The 21,458-nt window shown below is 44.5% G+C and overlaps 1 protein-coding gene across 3 annotated transcripts in view; it reads left to right on the top strand.

The window, feature by feature from the left end:
- Positions 1–2,109: 2,109 nt before the first annotated feature.
- npr3 (natriuretic peptide receptor 3) overlaps positions 2,110–21,458 on the top strand; it is a 131,070-nt gene continuing 111,721 nt past the window's right edge. The window contains exon 1 of one of the 3 annotated variants that reach the window (XM_085973290.1): positions 2,110–3,239. In XM_085973290.1, coding sequence (XP_085829416.1) covers positions 2,591–3,239 — 649 coding nt within the window. In that variant the 5' untranslated portion in view covers positions 2,110–2,590. The remainder of the gene's footprint in view (positions 3,240–21,458) is intronic. The other 2 variants (XM_085973279.1, XM_085973297.1) reach the window with 2 other exon arrangements.

The raw sequence follows: 21,458 nt of genomic DNA, 5'->3' as shown, positions 1-21,458 counted from the left end.
TATTAAGGGCTGTGAAGGCCTTGTTAAAAAATTTAAAAAAATCATGCAGCTTTGTCAAAGAAGGAAAAGTAACGCAAATTGAAGTGTGAATTCACTTTAGCAAGGGATTAGCTGTAAGGAAGAAGCCCAAGGTTTGGATAACTAGTACTTAATGATAAAAAAAATTAGTAGCAGATTGAAAGAAAATGCTGCAACTTCCTATTTATTAACCTGGTCCTGCCAACAGCCCTAATTTGACAATATATATTCATCCTCTCCATATTAAGAGTGCCTGAATTGTCAGCTACACGTTTGTTCATTTGAATGTGTGAGTTACCAGCAGGGATCAAGTTGAGTCAGTGCTGGCAGCTGGATTCCCTCGTTGGGTAAGAGCTGTCAGTGGCAGTTGGGTCACACCCAAGTAGAGTTTAGGTTGGAGCATCACACATTTTAGACAAGCTATATAACAAGACCACTATGTCTGTAAAACTAGATTCCTAATTTTTTCAAAAGCAAAAACTGCAGATGCTGGAAACTGAAATAAAAACAGAAAATGCTGGAAGCACACAACAGGTCAGGTAGTATCTGTGAAGAGAGAAACAGAGTTAGCGTTTCAGGTTGATGATCAACAGTTCTGACGAAAGGCCATCAACCTGAAACGTTAACTCTGCTTCTCTCTCCACAGATGCTGCCTGGACCTGCTGAGTGTTTCCAGCATTTTCTGTTTTTATTTCCTAAATTTCATTGGGCAATTACAATACCTTGTGCAGTCCACAGCTGGATGAACAAAACATTTGCCAGTTGTGTATTTGGAAGAATGCGAAATGAGCATTATTATAGGTGCGCCAATTTACTGCCAGCCCCATTTCGCAATTCATGTTGGATGAAACTGGTTGAAATAAATTTGGGAGTACCTGTCCTTTTATTTGGTGGCCATTAGATGGAATTAAAAATTGAGTAAAAGAGGAAAATGTGCCCAAACTATTTTTAAAACGTTGCTTAAAGCTAATGTTGTATTTGCAGGTATTGTTAATCTTATCAATTTCATTTCTGATCATCAGTCTGGATGTGCCCCTAGTTTTTGGTTTGTTTTTTCAAAAGATTGTGCATGCTTTCAACCAGTGTGCAGGTTAAATGTTCTATATAATTACAACACAGAAGCAACCAGTCAGTATGGGCATTTAAGCTTCGTGCAAGCAATTGGTCCTAATCACACTATTCCCATATCCCCTTATCTTCTTTTCTTTCATCCACCTATCCAATCTAATCTTGGATGTTTAAGTAGAGGATGAATTTCCCACTTCTCCCCCTAACTTTGAAGGAAGAGCCACAGACCCCCTCCCAAAAAACAATAAACAAGGTAAACACCATTAATGCATTTTTCCGGGGTCTTCCGCTGTTGAGAGAATCCCACAGAAATTCATCCCCATACTTTTTGCCTCAATCACTATTAGTAGAAGGGAATTCTAAAGTCTCACAACTTCTATGCTAAAGACCTAACATAAAATCTACTTTCAGTTTTCCGACAACTTGCATTTATATTGGCTTTAACGTAGTAAAACGGCAACAACTTATCCGATTGAGAAAGTCTACTTTTAACGTTGCACATTGCACTATTAACAAAATTCTAATATTAGTTCAAGTCACCTTTCTATGACAATCTGCGGGACGCTTTCCTTTAGCAGTTGGCGCTCTGGTCCAGTCATGTAAACCTTTGTTGGGGTGACAACACGTGTCGCTTGTCGCAGTCGTGCGTAACTTCTGCAAACAATGGTTAAGAATTTGTTTCACCTTTTTACGATGGCATGCTTTGCACTCAACACACTTGAAAATATTTGGAACACGAATAGCAACAAATGCAAGATCTAGGCTGGTGAAATAGCAGATTCCAGCTGTTTGCAGGGGCTGGGATGTGAAACAAGGAAATAAAGGTCGTCTGAGGGAAACCCTGCATTGAGCTGTGGTGACTGACACCCTGTGCCACACATATCGACAGATGGCGTTCTTCTGAAACTATCCATACTGCAGGACTGTCGGTAACAGTGGACTGGGTTTTGCATACAACGAGAAATCTGCGACCGATTATCATAAAATATTCATAATTCTTGAAACTTTACTTTAGGAAGTTTGCATTAATGAGGCAATGTTTTTTTATCTTAAACAAAATTGACAGTAACTTTTAATTGCGCTGGGAGAAATGCAACCTTCTCCCCCCTTCGAAGTTAAATAGCAAACATTTTAATTGTAGATTGTCCTGCAACTGTTCACGGGTGAGGAATGATGATGCGGTGAAAAAGATATTGAACAGAGAGATGAATCAGGACTGACGTAAGGAACCAATTGGAATATCAAGCCCTCCTCCCTGTGGCTCCCTGTGGTACAGTCTTGGCTAACACACTATTTAAACGGCGGCTTTACAATACTCAACGCGAAAAGCAATCAGCCTTTCCACAGTGCGCGGTCGCGCTCAGAGACCAGACCACAACCATCTCCTCTCAACTTTTGCAAAGTTTTCCCCCTTAAACTTTTTTTTTTGCTTTTCTTTATCTCTCCCCATTCCCGCCCTCGAGAAAGCCCCCCCGCCCCCCAACAAAAAAAACTGCTTCCAAAGATGCGATCTGTTTCAACCGGTCGCGTGTTCTTGTACTCGACCGTGGTTTTTTTAGCTCTTGGTAGCACCGTGGACGTCGGCGTGCTGGTGCTCCTGCCGGTGGAGAGCTCCTACCTGTTCTCCATGAACAGAATCAAACCTGCCATCGACTACGCCATCCAGAACCTGGCTCAGCCCAGGCTCAACTTCAGCGTGCGGTACGTGGACTCTGAATGTGGCAACAAGGCTCTGTTTCACCTGGTGGACATCAGTTTGCAGCAGAAACCCGATGTGATCGTGGGTCCAGTGTGCGACTATGCGGCTGCCCCCGTCGCCAGGCTGGCGTCCCACTGGAACATCCCCATGGTTTCAGCCGGACCCATGGCCACGGGCTTCACCCACAAAGTCCCCGAGTACTCCTACCTCACGCGGGTCTCCCCGTCTTATTCCAAGATGGGCGAGATGTTCTTGGCCATGTTCCAGCGCTACAGGTGGAAGAGGATGGCCCTGGTGTATGCCGAAGATTTTGAGGAGAGGACCTGCTTCTTCACTGTGGAGGGGGTCCATGTGGCCTTCGTTGGTCAAGATTATTCCATGCATTCAATTAGTATCTATGATGAGGAGGACCAGGTCGACCACATCGTGCAGGAGATCCAGGACAATGCCAGGAGTGAGTGCACTTTTTAAGAACAGCTTTGCAAAATCCATGCATTTTTTTCATACTTGCCACTGTACCCTTACAAGAGATAGATTACTTTGGGTAAAAGTGGACTTTCTAGAAATAGGCTAAAACCCAACTTTAGTTAGATACTTATATAAACAGTACGTAACATGCATACAGGTAAGCATGAAGATGTCTAGAGAAAGGTAAACCGGATCAGACGGTTACACAGTTGCGCCTGTAGAAAACTGAAGGTACAAAATGAAAGGGCAGGTTAGGTAAAAGGATACGGACAGGTAGACGGGATGAAATAGGGATTGACATACACGGGGATTTAACAGGTTGACTGAAGGACCATCGGAGTAAACGGGCACAACCTACAGGGAATTTATGAAAAGCCAGACAGATAAGGAAAAGTGGTTCGCCTACCTTCTGTTCGAAGTCTGAGGTGTAACATTACAGGGGGCAGATTAGATAGCAGTGAGAGGGTTTTATACAAGATTTAATACCAGTTGGGTCAAGCGGTTCCATATCAGCACAGCAAATAGATACTCGGCAAAGTAAATAACGTTTTGACTGGTTTGTTTACTGTAATGAATGTCTGAGATGCCACGAAAGAGCGTGGGAGAAGTAATAGGACTTTGATGAAACTGCCTACTCCAAGCGAACCTGTGTGCACCTCGTTTTAAATACACACAAGTTGCTGTTGCCAACGGCAGACGATTTTGATATCTCGGGCGGCATCTTATTCCAGATAAACGTTATGTATTAATATTTATTTATCCAATGATTTCAAATGTGTTTAGTTTGAAACCCACAATTTGTGCAACGAGGGATTGAAATAGTAATCCTCGCCAAAAAAGCTCAGCACCCAACCGGTTAAAGGCGTTCGGTTCCAGACCGCGGTATCTCCGCTACTGCCACTGCAAAACGTGCAAAGTAACACTAGGCGCTACTATCGCATCACAAATCAAAACTGACACCGCATTTAACCAGCCCAATAGACATGATTTAGGGTATAGTGAGGTCCATAATCAGAAATTCATTGATACTAAGGCAATTCACTAGTTGTGTGGCAAAACCAGCAGGACCCTAGGGCCTGACCAAGTGCTGCTAAAACTGTTGCAGGTGGGTGTAGTAACAGGTTGGGTAAACATGCATCTACTTCGCTGGAGTGATACTGACCTCGCCGTGTATTTTATCTGATGATTGTTTAAGAAATAGAACGTTTAATGTTGCCTCTTATTTCTGGATCTTGTAATATTAATCACACGCAGGCTGTGGCTGCTCGGGATCGACAATACAGTCATAATTGGAAAACAAAATATCGGAGAAGCAAGGCGAGAAATGCCAGGTTGAAAAGCAGGATTCAAAATACTAGGAAAAGAATAATGATCACAAGGCAGGGAATTGTCTAGGACGTGTGTGTAGGCAAGAGAGAATGTGTGCTTGGGTATTCAATAGTGTGTGTCAGGGTATTTACTTTAACAATGCTACACTTTCAACTTCAATGATAAACGTAAAATGTAAGTCTTTTTCACATAGAACGCATCGTTAAAGAACAACAACTAAACATCAGCATAGCTTTTACACTGTAAAATACTTGAGGGACCTCTACCTACATTAAACGACCTTTCTAAATTCATCTAAAGGTTCATCCCTTTTACACAATGATTCACCTTAGCTCTTTCTCTGCAGTGAACTGCACTAAATAACACAATTCACAGTACTCAGACCTCCTCCTGTACTGGCATTGTCCAATTACATAAAGATGTAACAACACTGGGGCTGTGTATCATCCAACCTCAATATCCAGTGACTTAATCTTGAAAATGTATATTTACCTAAAGTAGCTCAAAACAAGATAAAGATGAAATCGTGAGTTTTTCTTTATTAAACATTTTAAACTATTATTTTCTAAATATTAATTTCTTAAGCATTAAGTATCTCCAGGCCGGTCTCCCACCTTGCACCCTCCGTAGACTTCAGCTCATCCATAACGCTGCTGCCCGTGTCCTAACTTGCACAAGTCCTGTTCACCCATCACCCTGTGCTTGCAGACCTACATTGGCTGCTGGTCCGGTAACAGCTCAATTTTCAAATTCTCATCCTTGTTTTCAAATCTCTCCATGGCCTTACCCCTCCCTATCTCTGTAACCTCCTCCAACCTTACAACCCTCCGAGATTTCTGCACTCCTCCAATTCTCGCCACTTTCGCATCCCCAATTTTATTCGCCCCACCATTGGTAGCTGTGCCTTCTGCTGTTTAGATCCTAAGCTCTGGAATTCCTTCCCTAAACCTCACTTGCTCTCTACCTCTATCTCCACTTTTAAGACGCTCCTTAAAACCTACCTCTTTGACCAAGGTTTTTGGACACCTGTCTCCTTATGTGGCTCGGTGTGCCATTTTGTTTGCTAGTTGCTCCTGTGAAGCACCTTGGGGCATTTTACTACGTTGAAGAAGCTATATAAATGTAAGTTGTTGTTGTTGTCATTATTTTGGACTCCTTTCCATTTATTTAATCTTCTGGTGGAAAATTATGCATAATTTCTCCTTGGCAGCCAAATAAAATCCAGAAGATCTATCCACATGCCCCTATCTTCACTATTCAACCACAAATAGTTGCTTTCTACAAATTACATTTTCTTGGTTCCAAAAGCAAAGAAAAGTTATGTTCCATGAAGTATTTGATTATCTTTAATGGTACCATGTGCATGATCGAACTCAGCCTCCTCCTGAGGTCCCCACCATCACAGATGCCAGTCTTCAGCCAATTCGATTTACTCCACATGATATCAAGAAACGGCTGAGCGCACTGGATACATCAAAGACTATGAGCCCCGACAACATCCCGGCTGTAGTGCTGAAGACTTGTGCTCCAGAACTAGCTGTGCCTCTAGCTAAGCTGTTCCAGTACAGCTACAACACTGGCATCTACCTGACAACGTGGAATATTGTCCAAGTTAGTCCTGTCCACAAAAAGCAGGACAAATCCAATCCGGCCAATTACCGCCCCATCAGTCTACTCTCAATCATCAGCAAAGTGATGGAAGGTGTCGTCAACAATGCTATCAAGCGGCACTTACTCACCAATAACCTGTTCACTGATGCCCAGTTTGGGTTCCGCCAGGAACACTCAGCTCCAGATCTCATTACAGCCTTGGTCCAAACATGGACAAAAGAGCTGAATTTTAGAGGTGAGATGAGAGTGACTGCCCTTGACATCAAGGCAGCATTTGATCGAGTGTGGCATCAAGGAGCCCTAGCAAAACTGACGTCAATGGGAATCAAGGGGAAAACTCTCCACTGGCTGGAGTCATACCTAGCACAAAGGAAGATGGTTGTGGTTGTTGGAGGCCAATCATCACAGCCCAGGACATTGCTGCAGGAGTTCCTCAGGGCAGTGTCCTAGGCCCAACCATCTTCAGCTGCTTCATCAATGATCTTCCCTCCATCATAAAGTCAGAAGTGGGGATGTTCACTGATGATTGCACAGTGTTCAGCTCCATTTGCAACTCCTCAGATAGTGAAACAGTCCATGCCCACATGCAGCAAGACCTGGATGACATTCAGGCTTGGGCTGATGTGGCAAGTAATATTCACGCCACATAAGTGCCAGGCACTGACCATCTCCAACAGGGAAAGGCTGTTCCCACTAGTTGATGGTACAAGGACTAGGGGACACAGATTTAAGGTTTTTGGCAAGAGATACAGGGGGGATGTGAGGAAAAACTATTTTACGCAGCGAGTGGTGAGGACTCGCTGCCGACGGAAATGGTGGAAGCAGACACACTCAATGTTTTCAAGGGGATACTGGATAGGCACTTGAGGGAAATAAACTTGCAGGGCTACGGGGATAAAGCAGGGGAATGGGACTGACTGGATTGCTCTACATCGTTGCTGGGTTAAAATCCTGGAACTCCCTCTCTAACAGCACTGTGGGAGTACTTTCACCTCACAGACTGCAGCGGTTCAAGAAGGAGGGCAATTAGGGATGGGTAATAAATGCTGGCCTTGCCAGCAACACCCACATCCCTTGAATGAATAAAAAAAAATACACACCCTCTTTAATGCAAGGTTTAAGAGGGATGACGGAAGGCGGTTGTTAAGAGGAGGCATTTATTTGATGATGAATACCATACCTATGACAAGTAATCCTTTCATTTTTGTTTTCTTGTTCTCCTCCACCTACTTTGTGTCCTTCTCAGTATACACTCAGTGTACACCTCCCATGGTACAGAAGGATTTTCTTGGCTGAAGTTTCTAAAATAAGTGGTATGCTCAGGCCCAGGCTAAGTCTGTTGAAACAGATCTGAACAATAATGCTTTAGAAGCTGATGAAGCTGTATACATTACCCAACATTATTAGTCTAACAAATGTCATTTAGGTGAAGGTCCAGCTGAAGGTCTTTATTGAAATACAATAGACCTTCTTTAAAAGAGCTCTTTAAAAAATCTTAAGCATTCTGTTGCCCCATTTTACAATTTATGAAATTGTGTTGTTATCTATTGGAATGAATTTGTGAAGTGCAAATAACGGAATGCACTCTGTGCATGTTCACATTCTGAAACTATGGTTTATGTTCAATTTATAAACAGCAACAAGGAATGATTACCCCATGTATCTGTGGATTTTGGAGTGTAGTTGAGATTTGAAAACCACGCTATTCTTAAACAACCAGAGGTAAAAGCTGTAGGTTACCAATCAAACTCCCAAGACCACAATCATCTATGCTACTCTCTTCCACTTCAAAATATACAGATCACATATAACAGATCATGTGTCAGCTGTAGCTCAGCTTGCCTCTGAGTCAGAAGTTTGTGGATTCAAGTCCCACTCCAGGGACTTGAGCACATAAAGCTAGGCTGACACTCCAGTGAGTGCTGCACTGTTGGAGGTGCCGTCTTTCGGATGAGATGTTAAACCGAGGTCCCATCTGCCCTGACAGGTGGATGTAAAAGATCCCATAGCACTATTTCGAAGAAGAGCAGGGGAGTTATCCCTGGTGTCCTGGCCAATTTATCTACCACAACCAACATAACAAAAACAGATTATCTGGTCATTGGTCTATCACATTGCTGTGTGTGGGACCTTGCTGTGCGCAAATTGGCTGCTGCGTTTCCCACATTACAGCAGTGACTCCACTCCAAAAGTACTTCATTGGCTGTAAAACGTTTTGAGATGTCTGGTGGTTGTGAAAGGCACTATATAAATGCAAGTCTTTTTTTTAATCACAGGCTCATATGGCAATCACATATAACCCATGCAAAGCTAAACTTCAGCTCCCATTATGGCCCAAAAATAGGATCCCAATTGCATAATAATTTTATAAAACATAATATGTAAAGAAGATCCAGAGCTAGAAAAGACCATTCATCCAACAATCTTGCTCTAGCCAGACTCCATGTACAATTATTCTATCATGGACCTCCCTTCCAAAAACCACCTGTTGATCCCTACTTTAGAGAGCATTAATTTCCTTCCTCTGCAGTGAAAAAAATAAGCAATGTTGTTAAGCACCTCATCTTCCGCTTAGGCACTCTGCAGCCTTCCGGACTCAATATGGAGTTCAACAATTTCAGATCATAACCTCGGCCCCTATTTCATTTTTTCTTGTAATTTTTCCACTCCTTTCCCCCCCCCCTTTCCTTTTGTTTCTCTCTCACACCTGGCAGCTATCCCTTGCCCTGCCAGTACACTTTACACCTAATCTCAGCCTATTACCATCTCATCTAGCTTCTAATACCTTTTATTGTCTCTTTTACTTCTTTTGTTTCTTTTATTCTTTTGTCCGATCGCAGCCCTACCTCTGATCTATCTTCTTTTCTTTCCAGTTTTGAAGAAGGGTTCGACCCGAAACGTCAACTCAAATTTCTCTCCACGGATGTTGCCTGACCTGCTGAGTTTTTCCAGCATTTTCTGTTGTTATTATCCTCAATCCTGCTTCTCAGGTGTTGATACAGCCCTTTTTTTAAAAAGGTGCCAAATCAACCACTGTCTCTGGGAATTAGCTCCACATATTGACTATCTCACAGGATTTGTTTCTAATCTCTAACTTTGATTGATGCTTGTGAATGTTGTACTGGTGTCCTCTAGTTCCACATTCATCGTCCAAGATAAATAGCTTGTTTATTTCCACCTTATCTATACCTTTCATTACTTTAAAGATTTGTATCAGTCCTTCCCTCGTTCATTTCTCTAGTGGTTTGAAGAGTTGTCGGTGAAAAATCAATGTGGATGCATTAAGAGAGCTACCATAGCAAAAATTAATCAGCGTGGGCGTGGAAATAAATCTGCTGCTAAAAAGAAACAGAAATAAGTGACGGTGCATGAATTAAGTTGTGAGCATGAAAATAAATCAGTGCAGAGCTGTTGGGATGAAATAAAATCAGGACAGATTCATTACTGGAGGAGTTGGAAGGAAAGTAAATCAGCACTATAAATGTCAGACTATTGTTGAAGCAAGGGAGAGGGATTTAAATTCTTGAGGCATTGGAACCAGTTCTTGGGGAGGAGTGACCTGTACCAAGGGGACGGTCTACACCTGAACTGTGAGGGAGCCGATGTCCTCGGGGTAATATTTTCTAGGGCGGTTCGGGAGGATTTAAACTAATTTGGCAGGGGGATGGGAACCTAGGTAGTGGAAAAGAGGGAAGTCATATGAAGTCAGAAATAGATGGTAGAAAGGTGAGAAGCAATAAGCAAAGGAGAGAAACACAAAGGGCCAAACTAATTCATAATGAGAGTGTGAAAAAAGCAAGCCTGAAGGCTTTGTATCTTAATGCTAGAAGCATTAGGAACAAGGTGGATGAATTAGTTGTGGAAATAGAGGTAAACAAGTATGATTTGATTGGGATTACAGAAACGTGGCTGCAGGGTGGGCAAGGCTGGGAACTTAACATCCAGGGATATACAATATTTAGGAAGGATCGGCAAAAAGGTAGGGGAGGTGGGGTAGCATTGCTGGTAAAGGAGGGGATTAATGCAATGGAAAGGAAGGATATTAACTCGGATGAAACGGAATCTGTATGGGTAGAAATGAGAAATAGCAAGGGGAGGAAAACGTTAGTGGGTGTGATATATAGGCCTCCAAATAGTAATATGGAGGTGAGGGAAGGCATAAAAAGGGAAATTAGAGAAGCGTGCGATAAGAGCACAGCTGTCATCATGGGTGACTTTAATTTACATATTGATTGGACTACCCAAACTAGTAAAAATTCTGAGGAGGAGGAATTCCTGGAATGTTTTCGGGACGGTTATCTGGACCAATATGTCGAGGAGCCGACTCGAGATCAGGCCATTTTAGACTGGGTATTGTGCAATGAGAAGGGACTTATCAGCAATCTTCTTGTACGAGGCCCCTTGGGTCAGAGCGATCATAATATGATTGAGCTCTCAGTCAAGATGGAGAGTGAGGAAATTGAATCAGAGACTAAGGTCCAGAACTTAAATAAAGGGAATTACGAGGGTATGAGACGGGAATTGGGTAAGATTGATTGGGTGGTGTTTCTGGGGGGATTGACAGTGGATAGACAATGGCAAGCATTCAAAGATAGAATGGAAGAATTCCAGAACATGTTTATACCGGTTTGGCACAAAAATAAACCTAAAAAGGTGACTCAACCGTGGATAACGAGGGAAATTAGGGACAGCATAAAATCAAAAAAAAGGGCATATCAACTGGCAAAAAAAAGCACCAGACCGGAAGATTGGGGGCAGTACAAGATACAGCAAAAGAGGACAAAGGGATTAATCAGGAAGGGGAAAATAGAATACGAAAGTAAACTTGCAGCAAACATAAAGACAGACTGCAAAAGCTTTTATCGGTATATCAGGAGGAAAAGACTGGTAAAATCCCAAGTCGGTCCCTTGCAGTCCGATTCGGGAGAATATATAATGGAGAATAAGGAAAAGGCAGACCAATTAAACTCATACTTTGGTTCTGTATTCACAAAGGAGGACACAAATAACCTCCCAGGAATATCAGCAAACATAGGGACTAATGAGAGGGAGGAGCTGACAGAAATTAGTATCTCTAGGGATATGGTGCTGGGTAAGTTGAGGGGACTGAAGGCCGACAAATCCCCGGGGCCTGATAAACTACATCCTAGGGTACTTAAGGAGGTGGCCCTGGAGATAGCAGATGCTCTAAGGATCATCTTCCGGAACTCCATTGACTCGGGAACAGTACCCGTGGATTGGAGGGTAGCTAATGTTACCCCAATATTTAAAAAGGAGGGTAGAGAGAAAGCAGGGAATTATAGACCAGTAAGCCTTACATCGGTTGTGGGCAGAATGCTAGAGTCCATTATTAAGGATAAAATAGCGGAGCACTTGACAAATGGGGAAAGGATCGGACAGAGTCAACATGGATTTACAAAGGGTAAATCGTGTTTGACTAATCTGCTGGAATTTTTTGAGGAAGTAACTGGTAAAATAGATGGGGGAGAGCCAGTGGATGTGGTGTACCTTGACTTCCAGAAAGCCTTCGATAAGGTTCCACACAAAAGATTATCATGCAAAATTAAGGCTCATGGGATTGGGGGCAAAGTATTAACGTGGATAGAGAACTGGCTGGCGGATAGAAAACAGAGAGTTGGAATAAACGGCTCGTTTTCGGAGTGGCAGGCAGTGACCAGCGGGGTGCCGCAAGGATCTGTCCTGGGACCCCAGCTGTTCACAATATATATAAATGATCTGGATCAGGGAATTGGATGCAATATTTCCAAATTCGCTGACGACACTAAACTAGGAGGAGGGGTGGGCTCTGATGAGGATGTCAGGAGGCTACAGTGCGATTTGGACAGGTTGGGGGAATGGGCGGATACGTGGCAGATGCACTATAATGTGGATAAATGCGAGGTTATCCACTTTGGGGGTAAAAACAGGAGGGTAGATTATTATCTAAACGGCAATAGATTGGGAGATGGGGAAGTGCAGAGGGACCTGGGTGTTCTTGTGCACCAGTCACTGAAGGAGAGCATGCAGGTGCAACAGGCGATTAAGAAGGCAAATGGTATGTTGGCCTTCATATCAAGGGGGTTCGAGTATAGGAATAGGGATACCTTACTACAGCTGTACAAAGTGCTGGTGAGACCGCATCTGGAGTATTGTGTACAGTTTTGGTCGCCCCATCTGCGGAAGGATGTTCTTGCCATGGAAAGAGTGCAACGGCGATTCACCAGGCTGATACCTGGAATGGCGGGAATGACCTACGAAGAGAGATTAAATAGTTTGGGCTTGTACTCACTGGAGTTTAGAAGATTGAGGGGGGATCTCATCGAAACATATAAAATTATGGCAGGCCTGGACAGGCTGAATTCAGAGAGAATGTTTCCAATGGCCGGGGAGCACAGAACCAGGGGCCACAGTCTAAAAATAGCGGGCAAATCATTTAAAACAGAGATGAGGAAGAATTTCTTCACTCAAAGAGTGGTGAGCCTGTGGAATTCCCTGCCACAGAGGGCTGCGAAGGCTAATTCAATAAATATTTTCAAGAGAGAATTGGATATATTTCTGAAGGCTAAGGGGATTAAGGGTTACGGAGAAAAGGCGGGGACGGGGTACTGAACTGGTAAGATCAGCTATGATCTCAGACGAAGATCAGCCATGATCTCATTGAATGGCGGAGCAGGCTCGAAGGGCCGAATGGCCTACTCCTGTTCCTATCTCTATGTTTCTATGTTTCTATAATCACATATATAGCGCTAACAATATAGTGCTAATTCTGGTTTGGCCATAGTTTTCCTCTCATCTTAATAATGGTGAAAGGTTAAAATGAATGTTTGGGATTCATCCATCAGGGCAGGTCTATAGTTAAGAAAGCATTATATCTATGAGTATTATAGGAAACATAACTTCTATGAGTGTTATTACATAGAATTACTTAGAATATACGGCACAGAAACAGGCCATCCAGCCCAACTAGTCTGTGCTGAAATAACAACAGAAAGTGCTGGAAATACTCAGCAGGCCAGACAGCATCCGTGGAGAGAGAAACAGAGTTAACGTTTCAGGTCTGGGACCCTTCATCAGAACTGGAAAAAGCTGGAGATGTAACAGATATTAAGCAGGTGCAGAGATGGGGGGGGGAGGGTGTTTAGGAGGGGAGGAAGAAATAGAAAGAACATCCTGTACTTTTGTAAGAGGCAGGAAAGATAAAATGTTGCAAATGGGAATGGCAAAAATCATACTGCATGAAAAATGGGGGCAGGGATAATTATCTGAAATTGTTGAACTCAATGTTGAGTCCGGCAGACTGCAAAGTGCCCAATCGAAAGATGAGGTGCTGTTCCTGGAGCTTACGTTGAGCTTCATTGGAACAATGCAATAGCCCGAGGACAGAGAGATCAGAGTGGGAGTGGAGCGGTGAATTAAAGTGACAGGCGACCGGAAGCTCAGGGTCACCCTTACGGACTGAACGGAGGTATTCCGCAAAGCGGTCGCCCAATCTGCGTTTGGTCTCCCCAATGTAGAGGAGACCACATCGTGAGCAGCGAATACAGTATATTAAATTGCAAGTAAATCGCTGTTTCACCTGGAAGGGGTGTTTGGGGCCCTGGACACTGGGAAGGGAGGAGGTAAAATGGCATGTGTTGCATCTCCTGTGCTTGCACGGGAAGGTGCCAGGTGAAGGAGAAGGGCTGTTGGGGGTGATTGAGGAGTGGACCAGGGTGTCGCGGAGGGAGCGGTCCCTTCGGAATGCTGAAAGAGGAGGTGAGGGGAAGATGTGTTTGGTGGTGGGATCACGTTGGAGGTGGCAGAAATGGCGGAGGATGATCCGTTGAATGTGGAGGCTGGTGGGGTGAATGGTGAGGACAAGGGGAACCCTGTCGTGGTTCTGGGAGGGAGGAGAAGGGGTGAGAGCAGAAGTGCGGGAAATAGATCGGACACGGTCAAGGGCCGTGTCAACCACGGTAGAGGGGAATCCTCGATTGAGGAAAAAGGAAGACATGTCGGAAGCACTAGTATGGAAGATGGCATCGTCAGAACAGACGCGGCGGAGACGGAGAAACTGGGAGAGTGGAATAGAGTCCTTACAGGAAGCGGGGTGGGAGGAAGTGTAGTCCAGGTAGCTGTGGGAGTCGGTGGGCTTGCAGTGGATGTTTGTTGAAAGCCGATCACCAGAAATGGAGACGGAGAAGTCAAGGAAGGGAAGGGAAGAGTCGGAGATGGACCATGTGAAGGTGAGGGAAGGGTGGAAATTGGAAGTAAAGTGAATGAACTTATCTAGTTCAGGGCGAGAGCAGGAAACGGCACCAATACAGTCATCGATGTACCGGAAAAAGAGGTGAGGGAGGGGACCTGAGTAGGACTGGAACAAAGAGTGTTCCACATATCCCATGAAAAGGCAGGCATAGCTAGAGCCCATGCGGGTTCCCATAGCAACACCTTTAATTTTGAGGAAATGAGTGGAGTCAAAGGAGAAGTTGTTCAATGTGAGAACAAGTTCAGCCAGGCAGAGGAGGGTGGTGGTGGATGGGGACTGGATGGGCCTCTGTTCAAAGAAGAAATGGAGCGCCCGAAGGCTGTCCTGGTGGGGGATGGAGGTGTAGAGGGATTGGACGTCCATAGTGAAAAGGAGACGGTTGGGGCCAGGAAACTGGAAACTGAACCCCCCCCCCCCTGTCTCTGCACCTGCTTAATATCTGTTACATCTCCAGCTTTTTCCAGTTCTGATGAAGGGTCCCAGACCTGAAACGTTAACTCTGTTTCTCTCTCCACGGATGCTGCCTGGCCTGCTGAGTATTTCCAGCATTTTCTGTTGTTATTTCAGATTTCCAGCATCCGCAGTATTTTGCTATTATATATAGTCTGTGCTGGTGTTTATACTCCACACGAGTCTCCTCCCATTCCATCTACCTCAAATCAGCCTTTCATCATATCTTTCTATTCCCTTTATTCTCATGTACTCATCTAGTTTCCTTTTGAAAGCATCTGAGTTATTTGCTTCAACCACTTCCTGTGGTAGTGAGTTCCATATTCTAACCACTCTCTGAGTAAAGACATTTCTCCTTATTTCCCTGTTGGATTTATTAGTAACCATCTTATATTTATGGCCCCGAGTTTTGGACTCTCCCACAAGTGGAAACATTCTTTCCGCATCTACCCTGTCCAACCCATTCATAATTTTAAAGACCTCTATCAGATCTCCTCTAAGTCTTCTCTTTTTTCAAGAAAAGAGCCCCAACCGGTTCCATCTTTCCCGATAGCTGTAATCTCTCAGTTCTGGTACCATCCTTATAATTTCTTTTGCACTTTCTCCAGTGCTTCTATTTCCTTTTTATAGTATGGAGACCAGAACTGTGCAGCACAGTACTCTAAGTGCGGCCTGACCACAGTCCTATGCAAGTTCACTACTTTTGAATTCTATACCACTAGAAATAAATCCCAGTGCTTTGTTAGCATTTTTAATTGCCTTGCTTACCAACAAGGCTGCTTTTAATGATTTGTCCACCTGTATCCCTAGATCCCTTTGCTCTTCTACCCCATTCAGTTTCTTATTTTCTAAGGTGCAGGTGATGTTTCTGTTTTTCCTTTTCCCTCTACACCCAATTCCCACTCTCCAAATTCCCATTGCTACTCTGATTAGCAAGCCACTGTGTTTAGTAGTACTACAGAGCTGTGTTATAAGATATTAATTCCTTTACTCGTTAGCATTTTTCCTACATATCAACAGTGACTACATTTCAAAAGTACTTCATTGACTGTGAAGTGCTTTGGGATGGCCTGAGGTTGTGAAAGGTGCTATATAAATGCAAGTTATTTCTTTCTGCTTTAGCCTTTAGAAAGCCCTTCATTGATGGACCAAGTAAGTGAACCGGAATCCAAAAATGCACTATCACCATGCGTCAAAACTTTGGCAATACTCTTGAGGCTGAAGTCAGTCCAAAGAGAAGTCTTTTTTTGTTGGTAGCTGTTCATGACTCAGTCATCTTTGGAATCAGTAAATAGGTTCTCTGATTTACTAGCAATTTCCCTGATGAACTAGTGACAACATTTGGAAGCACAGAATCAGTTTCCACATGTATGCCAATGACACCCAGATCTACCTTTGTATCCTCCCGAGATCTCACAGCCATTGTTACAATCTCTCATTATCTGGTCAGCGTTAAGATAGGAACTGAAAATGTCAGCAACCAAATGCCAGTAAAACAAGAGCCATTCTCTCAGGCTTCCACCACCATCCACATGGCTCTGGCCTTGACTGCATCAACTTTACTGGCTGCCATTTAAGTACAGAGGTGTGGAATATTGACATACTATTTGATTCCTAACAGGGTTCCTTCCTCACATCTGATCTGTTGCTAAGACTTTCTTCCACTTCTAAAACTATCCACTTCTGCTTCTACCTCTTCCCCACTGCTTCTGAAACTCCAGTCCACCCAAGGCTTGCCTTCTCCAATGCTCTACTTGCTTGTCTTCCACTTTACTCTCCAAAAATGATCTTATTCAGAAAGCCAGGGCTAACTTAGCAGAAACCCAAGAATCAAACCTGGGATCTTCCTTGTCTTAATGACTCAGTACTACTCCAAGCAGAAAGGGAATGCCACAGTGATTCAATTTTAAACTGTCCTTTTTCCATTTTTGTTTGAAGTCCTTAATGTTGTGTCTGTGTATAACAAGACACAGACTGCAGGAGAACGGTACAACAGGCGTTTACTCAACGTGGCTCACACGGGAACTGATCTGTACAGATTACTACTCAGTGCTATATACAGGTGTGGTCACTGCCAGTACTGCAGTATACATGAGCTGTAAAAGATAGTTCCCCCCTTAAAGGTATATACATTACAATTCCTCCCCTTTTAGATTAACAGTACCATAACACTCATTTAACAATTAAATATCAAACTAATTACAATTAACACTTTTACCATGCAACATTAGCTGAAAATAGTCTATTTATATATTCAGTCTTTGGGGAGGCTTCCTGATCCTTTCTGGGTAGCGCCTTTCCCGAGTGTCTTGCTCTTGGTGCGGAGGCGATTCTGGCCCCCTGTCGTCGGTTGGTTCATCAGCTTCCGATGCTACTGTTTCTGGGGTAGATGCGACCTGTATGTCGGGTTCATCACCAGGTACATATGGGCGAGGCATGGGGTTGACTTGTTCCTGTGACTCTAGGATCTGGTCAGCATGGCGTCTCACGATGCTCTCCCCAATGTCCACTGTGTACATTAGTGGGCCCTGCCGTGTGCATATCGTTCCTGGCTGCCATTTTTCTGTTCGGTAGTCGCGGGCCAAGACTGGTTGCCCTACATTGAAGCTCCTTGTCGGCTTCTCATGGATGTGCTGGAATTGCTTACTCTCAACATCTCTTCGTACGTTTGGTCTGAGCAAATCCAGGCGAGATCTTAACCTTCGGTTAAAGAACATCATGGCTGGGGCCTGGTTGGTGACGGCATGTGTCGCATTCCGGTAGGCGAACAGGAAATTGTCCACCTTGTGCTGCAGCGGAATGTTGTCATTGTACATAGCCTTTATTGCCTTCTTAAAGGTTTGTACGAACCTCTCAGCCAATCCATTTGTGGCTGGATGATACGGGGCGGATGTGTAATGCCTTACCACATTCTTTTTCAAGAACCTCCAGAACTCTTCGGAGACAAACTGTGGTCCGTTGTCGGAGCAAATCTGTTCTGGCAAGCCATTCCTGGCAAAAATGGTCCGTAGGACTGCAATCGTTTTCTCCGTGGTGGTGGAGGACATTTTGATCACCTCAGGCCATTTCGAGTGCGCATCCACGGCTATTAAAAACATTGAGTCCATGAATGGACCAGCAAAATCAATATGCACCCGTTGCCATGGAGATGAGGGCCACTCCCATGGGTGTAGAGGGGCCTGTAGTGGTGCATTTTGGAATTTCTGGCATCCTGAGCAGCTCTTGGTCAGGTCCTCGATTTGTTTATCGATTCCCGGCCACCACACATAAGCCCTGGCTAGGCTTTTCATTTTTACCCCTCCCAGATGACCCTCATGAAGCTCATTGAGCACGCTATCCCTTAACTTGGGTGGAATTACCACTCGGGATCCACACATCAAGGTCCTCCGGCACACTGACAGCTGTTCTCTCCTTGTCGACAATGCTGGCAACAGTGAGTCGCCATGTGCTTGCCATCCCTTCACCGTCAAATCATAAACCCGAGACAGTGTCAGGTCATTTTGGGTTTCCTTTTCGATACAAGCGTTAGTTACCGGTAGGTATTCAACTATAGTCGAATGGAATATTTCGACAGGATCCACTGCTGGTGCTTCCTCCGCAGTAGGCAGTGGCAGGCGTGATAGCCCATCAGCATTTCCATGCTGTTTCGTGCACTTATATTCAATCTCATAGTGGTGCGCCCCTAGAAAAAGTGACCATCTTTGTAGTCGTTGCGCAGTCATCACCGGAACGCCCTTCTTCGGATTAAAAATGGAGACAAGAGGCTGGTGATCAGTCAGCAAGGTGAATTTCTGCCCGTGCAGATAGTGATTGAACTTTTTCACTCCCCACACTAGGCTGAGGGCCTCCCTGTCAATCTGGGCGTAGTTACGCTCGGCTGAGGTTAGTGATCGTGACGCAAAGGCTATTGGCCTCTCTGAGACATCCGAGAATTTGTGCGACAGCACCGCTCCAATGCCGTAGGGTGACGCATCACATGCCAACCGAATTGGTAATGCCAGGTTGTAATGGGCCAATACCTCTTTCGATGTGATTAGTGTTTTGCTCTTCTGGAAAGCTCGTCTACATTCGTCACTCCACTTCCATGGCACCCCAGTTTGCAGTAGGGTGTTCAGTGGGTGTAGCATTGTAGACAAATTTGGCAAGAACTTATGGTAGGCGAGACAGAGGGGGGTGTAAAAGGGGAGGGGGTGTTGCAATATTAATTAAGGAGTCAATTACTGCTGTAAGGAGGGATGATATATTAGCGGGTTCCTCTAATGAGGCCATATGGGTAGAACTTAAAAACAAAAAGGGGGCAAGCACTTTGCTGGGAGTGTACTATAGGCCCCCAAACAGTCAGGGGGAGATAGAGGAACAGATATGTAGGCAAATCTCAGAAAAGTGCGAAAATAATAGGGTAATAATAGTGGGGGATTTCAACTTCCCCAATATAAATTGGGACAGTCAGAGTGTGAAAGGCTTAGAGGGTGCAGAATTCTTAAAGTGCATCCAGGAGAGCTTTTTGAGCCAACATGTAGAAAGTCCTACAAGAGAGGGGGCGGTACTGGACCTAATTCTGGGGAATGTAGCCGGGCAAGTGGTGGAAGTGTCAGTAGGAGAGCATTTTGGCGACAGTGACCATAATTCGGTGAGATTTAAGGTGGTCATGGAAAAAGACAAAGACGGCCCGGAAATAAGGGTTCTAAATTGGGGGAAGGCCGATTTTAATATGATAAGGCAGGATCTGGCCAAAGTGGACTGGGAGCAGCTGCTTATAGGAAAATCCACATCAAAACAGTGGGAGACTTTCAGAAGGGAAATAGAGAGAGTACAACGCCAACATGTTCCTGTAAAGGTCAAGGGTGGGACCAACAAGCAAAGGGAACCTTGGATGACAAGGGATATACAAAAATGCATTAGAAATAAAAGGGGGGCTTTTGGCAGTTACAAAAGACTAAAGACGGAAGAAGCCCTAGAGGAGTATAAAAAGTGCAGGGGCATACTTAAAAAAGAAATTAGGAGGGCGAGGAGGGGCCATGAAATAACACTGGCGAGCAAAATAAAGGAAAATCCTAAGATGTTTTATAAGTATATTAAGGGCAAGAGGATAACCAGGGAAAGGGTAGGGCCCATTAGGGACCAAAGTGGCAATCTGTGTGTAGAGCCAGAGGATGTAGGCGGGGTTTCAAATGAATTTTTTGCATCTGTGTTCACTATGGAGAAAGACGATGCAGACATAGAAATCGGACAAGGGGACTGTGACATACTTGAACAGATTAGCATCGAGAGGGAGGAGGTGCTAGCGGTTTTAGCAGGCCAAAAAGTGGATAAATCCCCAGGCCCGGACGAGATGTATCCCAGGCTGCTGTGGGAGGCAAAGGAGGAGATTGCAGGGGCTCTGACACAAATTTTCAGAACCTCTCTGGCCACAGGGGATGTACCAGAGGACTGGAGAACAGCTAATGTAGTACCATTATTCAAGAAGGGTAGCAGGGATAAACCAGGGAATTACAGGCCAGTGAGTCTAACATCTGTGGTGGGGAAATTATTGGAAAAAATTCTGAGGGACAAAATTAATCTCCACTTGGAGAGGCAAGGATTAATCGGGGATAGTCAGCATGGCTTTGTCAAGGGTAAATCATGTCTGACAAATCTGATTGAATTTTTCGAGGGGGTGACTACGGGGGTGGATGAGGGAAATGCTGTGGATGTGGTTTACATGGACTTCAGTAAAGCTTTTGACAAAGTCCCGCATAGGAGACTGGTCAAGAAGGTAAGAGCCCATGGGATCCAGGGTGCCTTGGCGCGTTGGATCCTAAACTGGCTGAGTGGCAGGAGGCAGAGGGTGATGGTCGAAGGTTGCTTTTGTGACTGGAAGCCTGTGTCCAGTGGGGTACCTCAGGGATCGGTGCTGGGTCCCTTGTTGTTTGTGATCTACATAAATTATTTGGATGAGAATGTAAAAGGTATGATCAGTAAGTTCGCAGATGACACGAAAATTGGTGGGGTGGTAAATTGCGAGGAGGAAAGCCTCAGGCTACAGGACGATATAAACGGGTTGGTCAGATGGGCGGAAAAGTGGCAAATGGAATTTAACCCTGAAAGGTGCGAGGTGATGCATTTTGGACGGACAAATAAGGCAAGGGAATACACAATGAGTGGTAGGACCCTAGGAAGTACAGAGGGTCAGAGGGACCTTGGTGTACATGTACATAGATCCCTGAAGGCAGCGGAGCAGGTAGATAAGGTGGTTAAAAAGGCATATGGGATACTTGCCTTCATTAGCCGAGGCATAGAATATAAGAGCAGGGAGGTTATGATGGAGCTGTACAAATCGCTGGTGAGGCCACAGCTGGAGTACTGTGTGCAGTTCTGGTCGCCTCACTATAGGAAGGATGTGATTGCTTTGGAGAGGGTGCAGAGAAGATTCACCAGGATGTTACCTGGGATGGAGCGCCTCAGCTATGAAGAGAGGCTGGACAGGCTGGGGTTGTTTTCCTTGGAGCAGAGAAGGCTGAGGGGGGACCTGATTGAGGTGTACAAAATGATGAGGGGCATAGATAGGGTAGATAAAGAGGAACTTTT

This window comes from Somniosus microcephalus, chromosome 2 (genome assembly GCF_052327205.1).
Source record: "Somniosus microcephalus isolate GS21.2 chromosome 2, FLI_Smic_1.0, whole genome shotgun sequence".
NCBI lineage: Eukaryota > Metazoa > Chordata > Chondrichthyes > Squaliformes > Somniosidae > Somniosus > Somniosus microcephalus.
The sequence above is the reverse complement of the archived record's forward strand: the minus strand, read 5'-3'. Positions and strand labels throughout refer to the sequence as shown.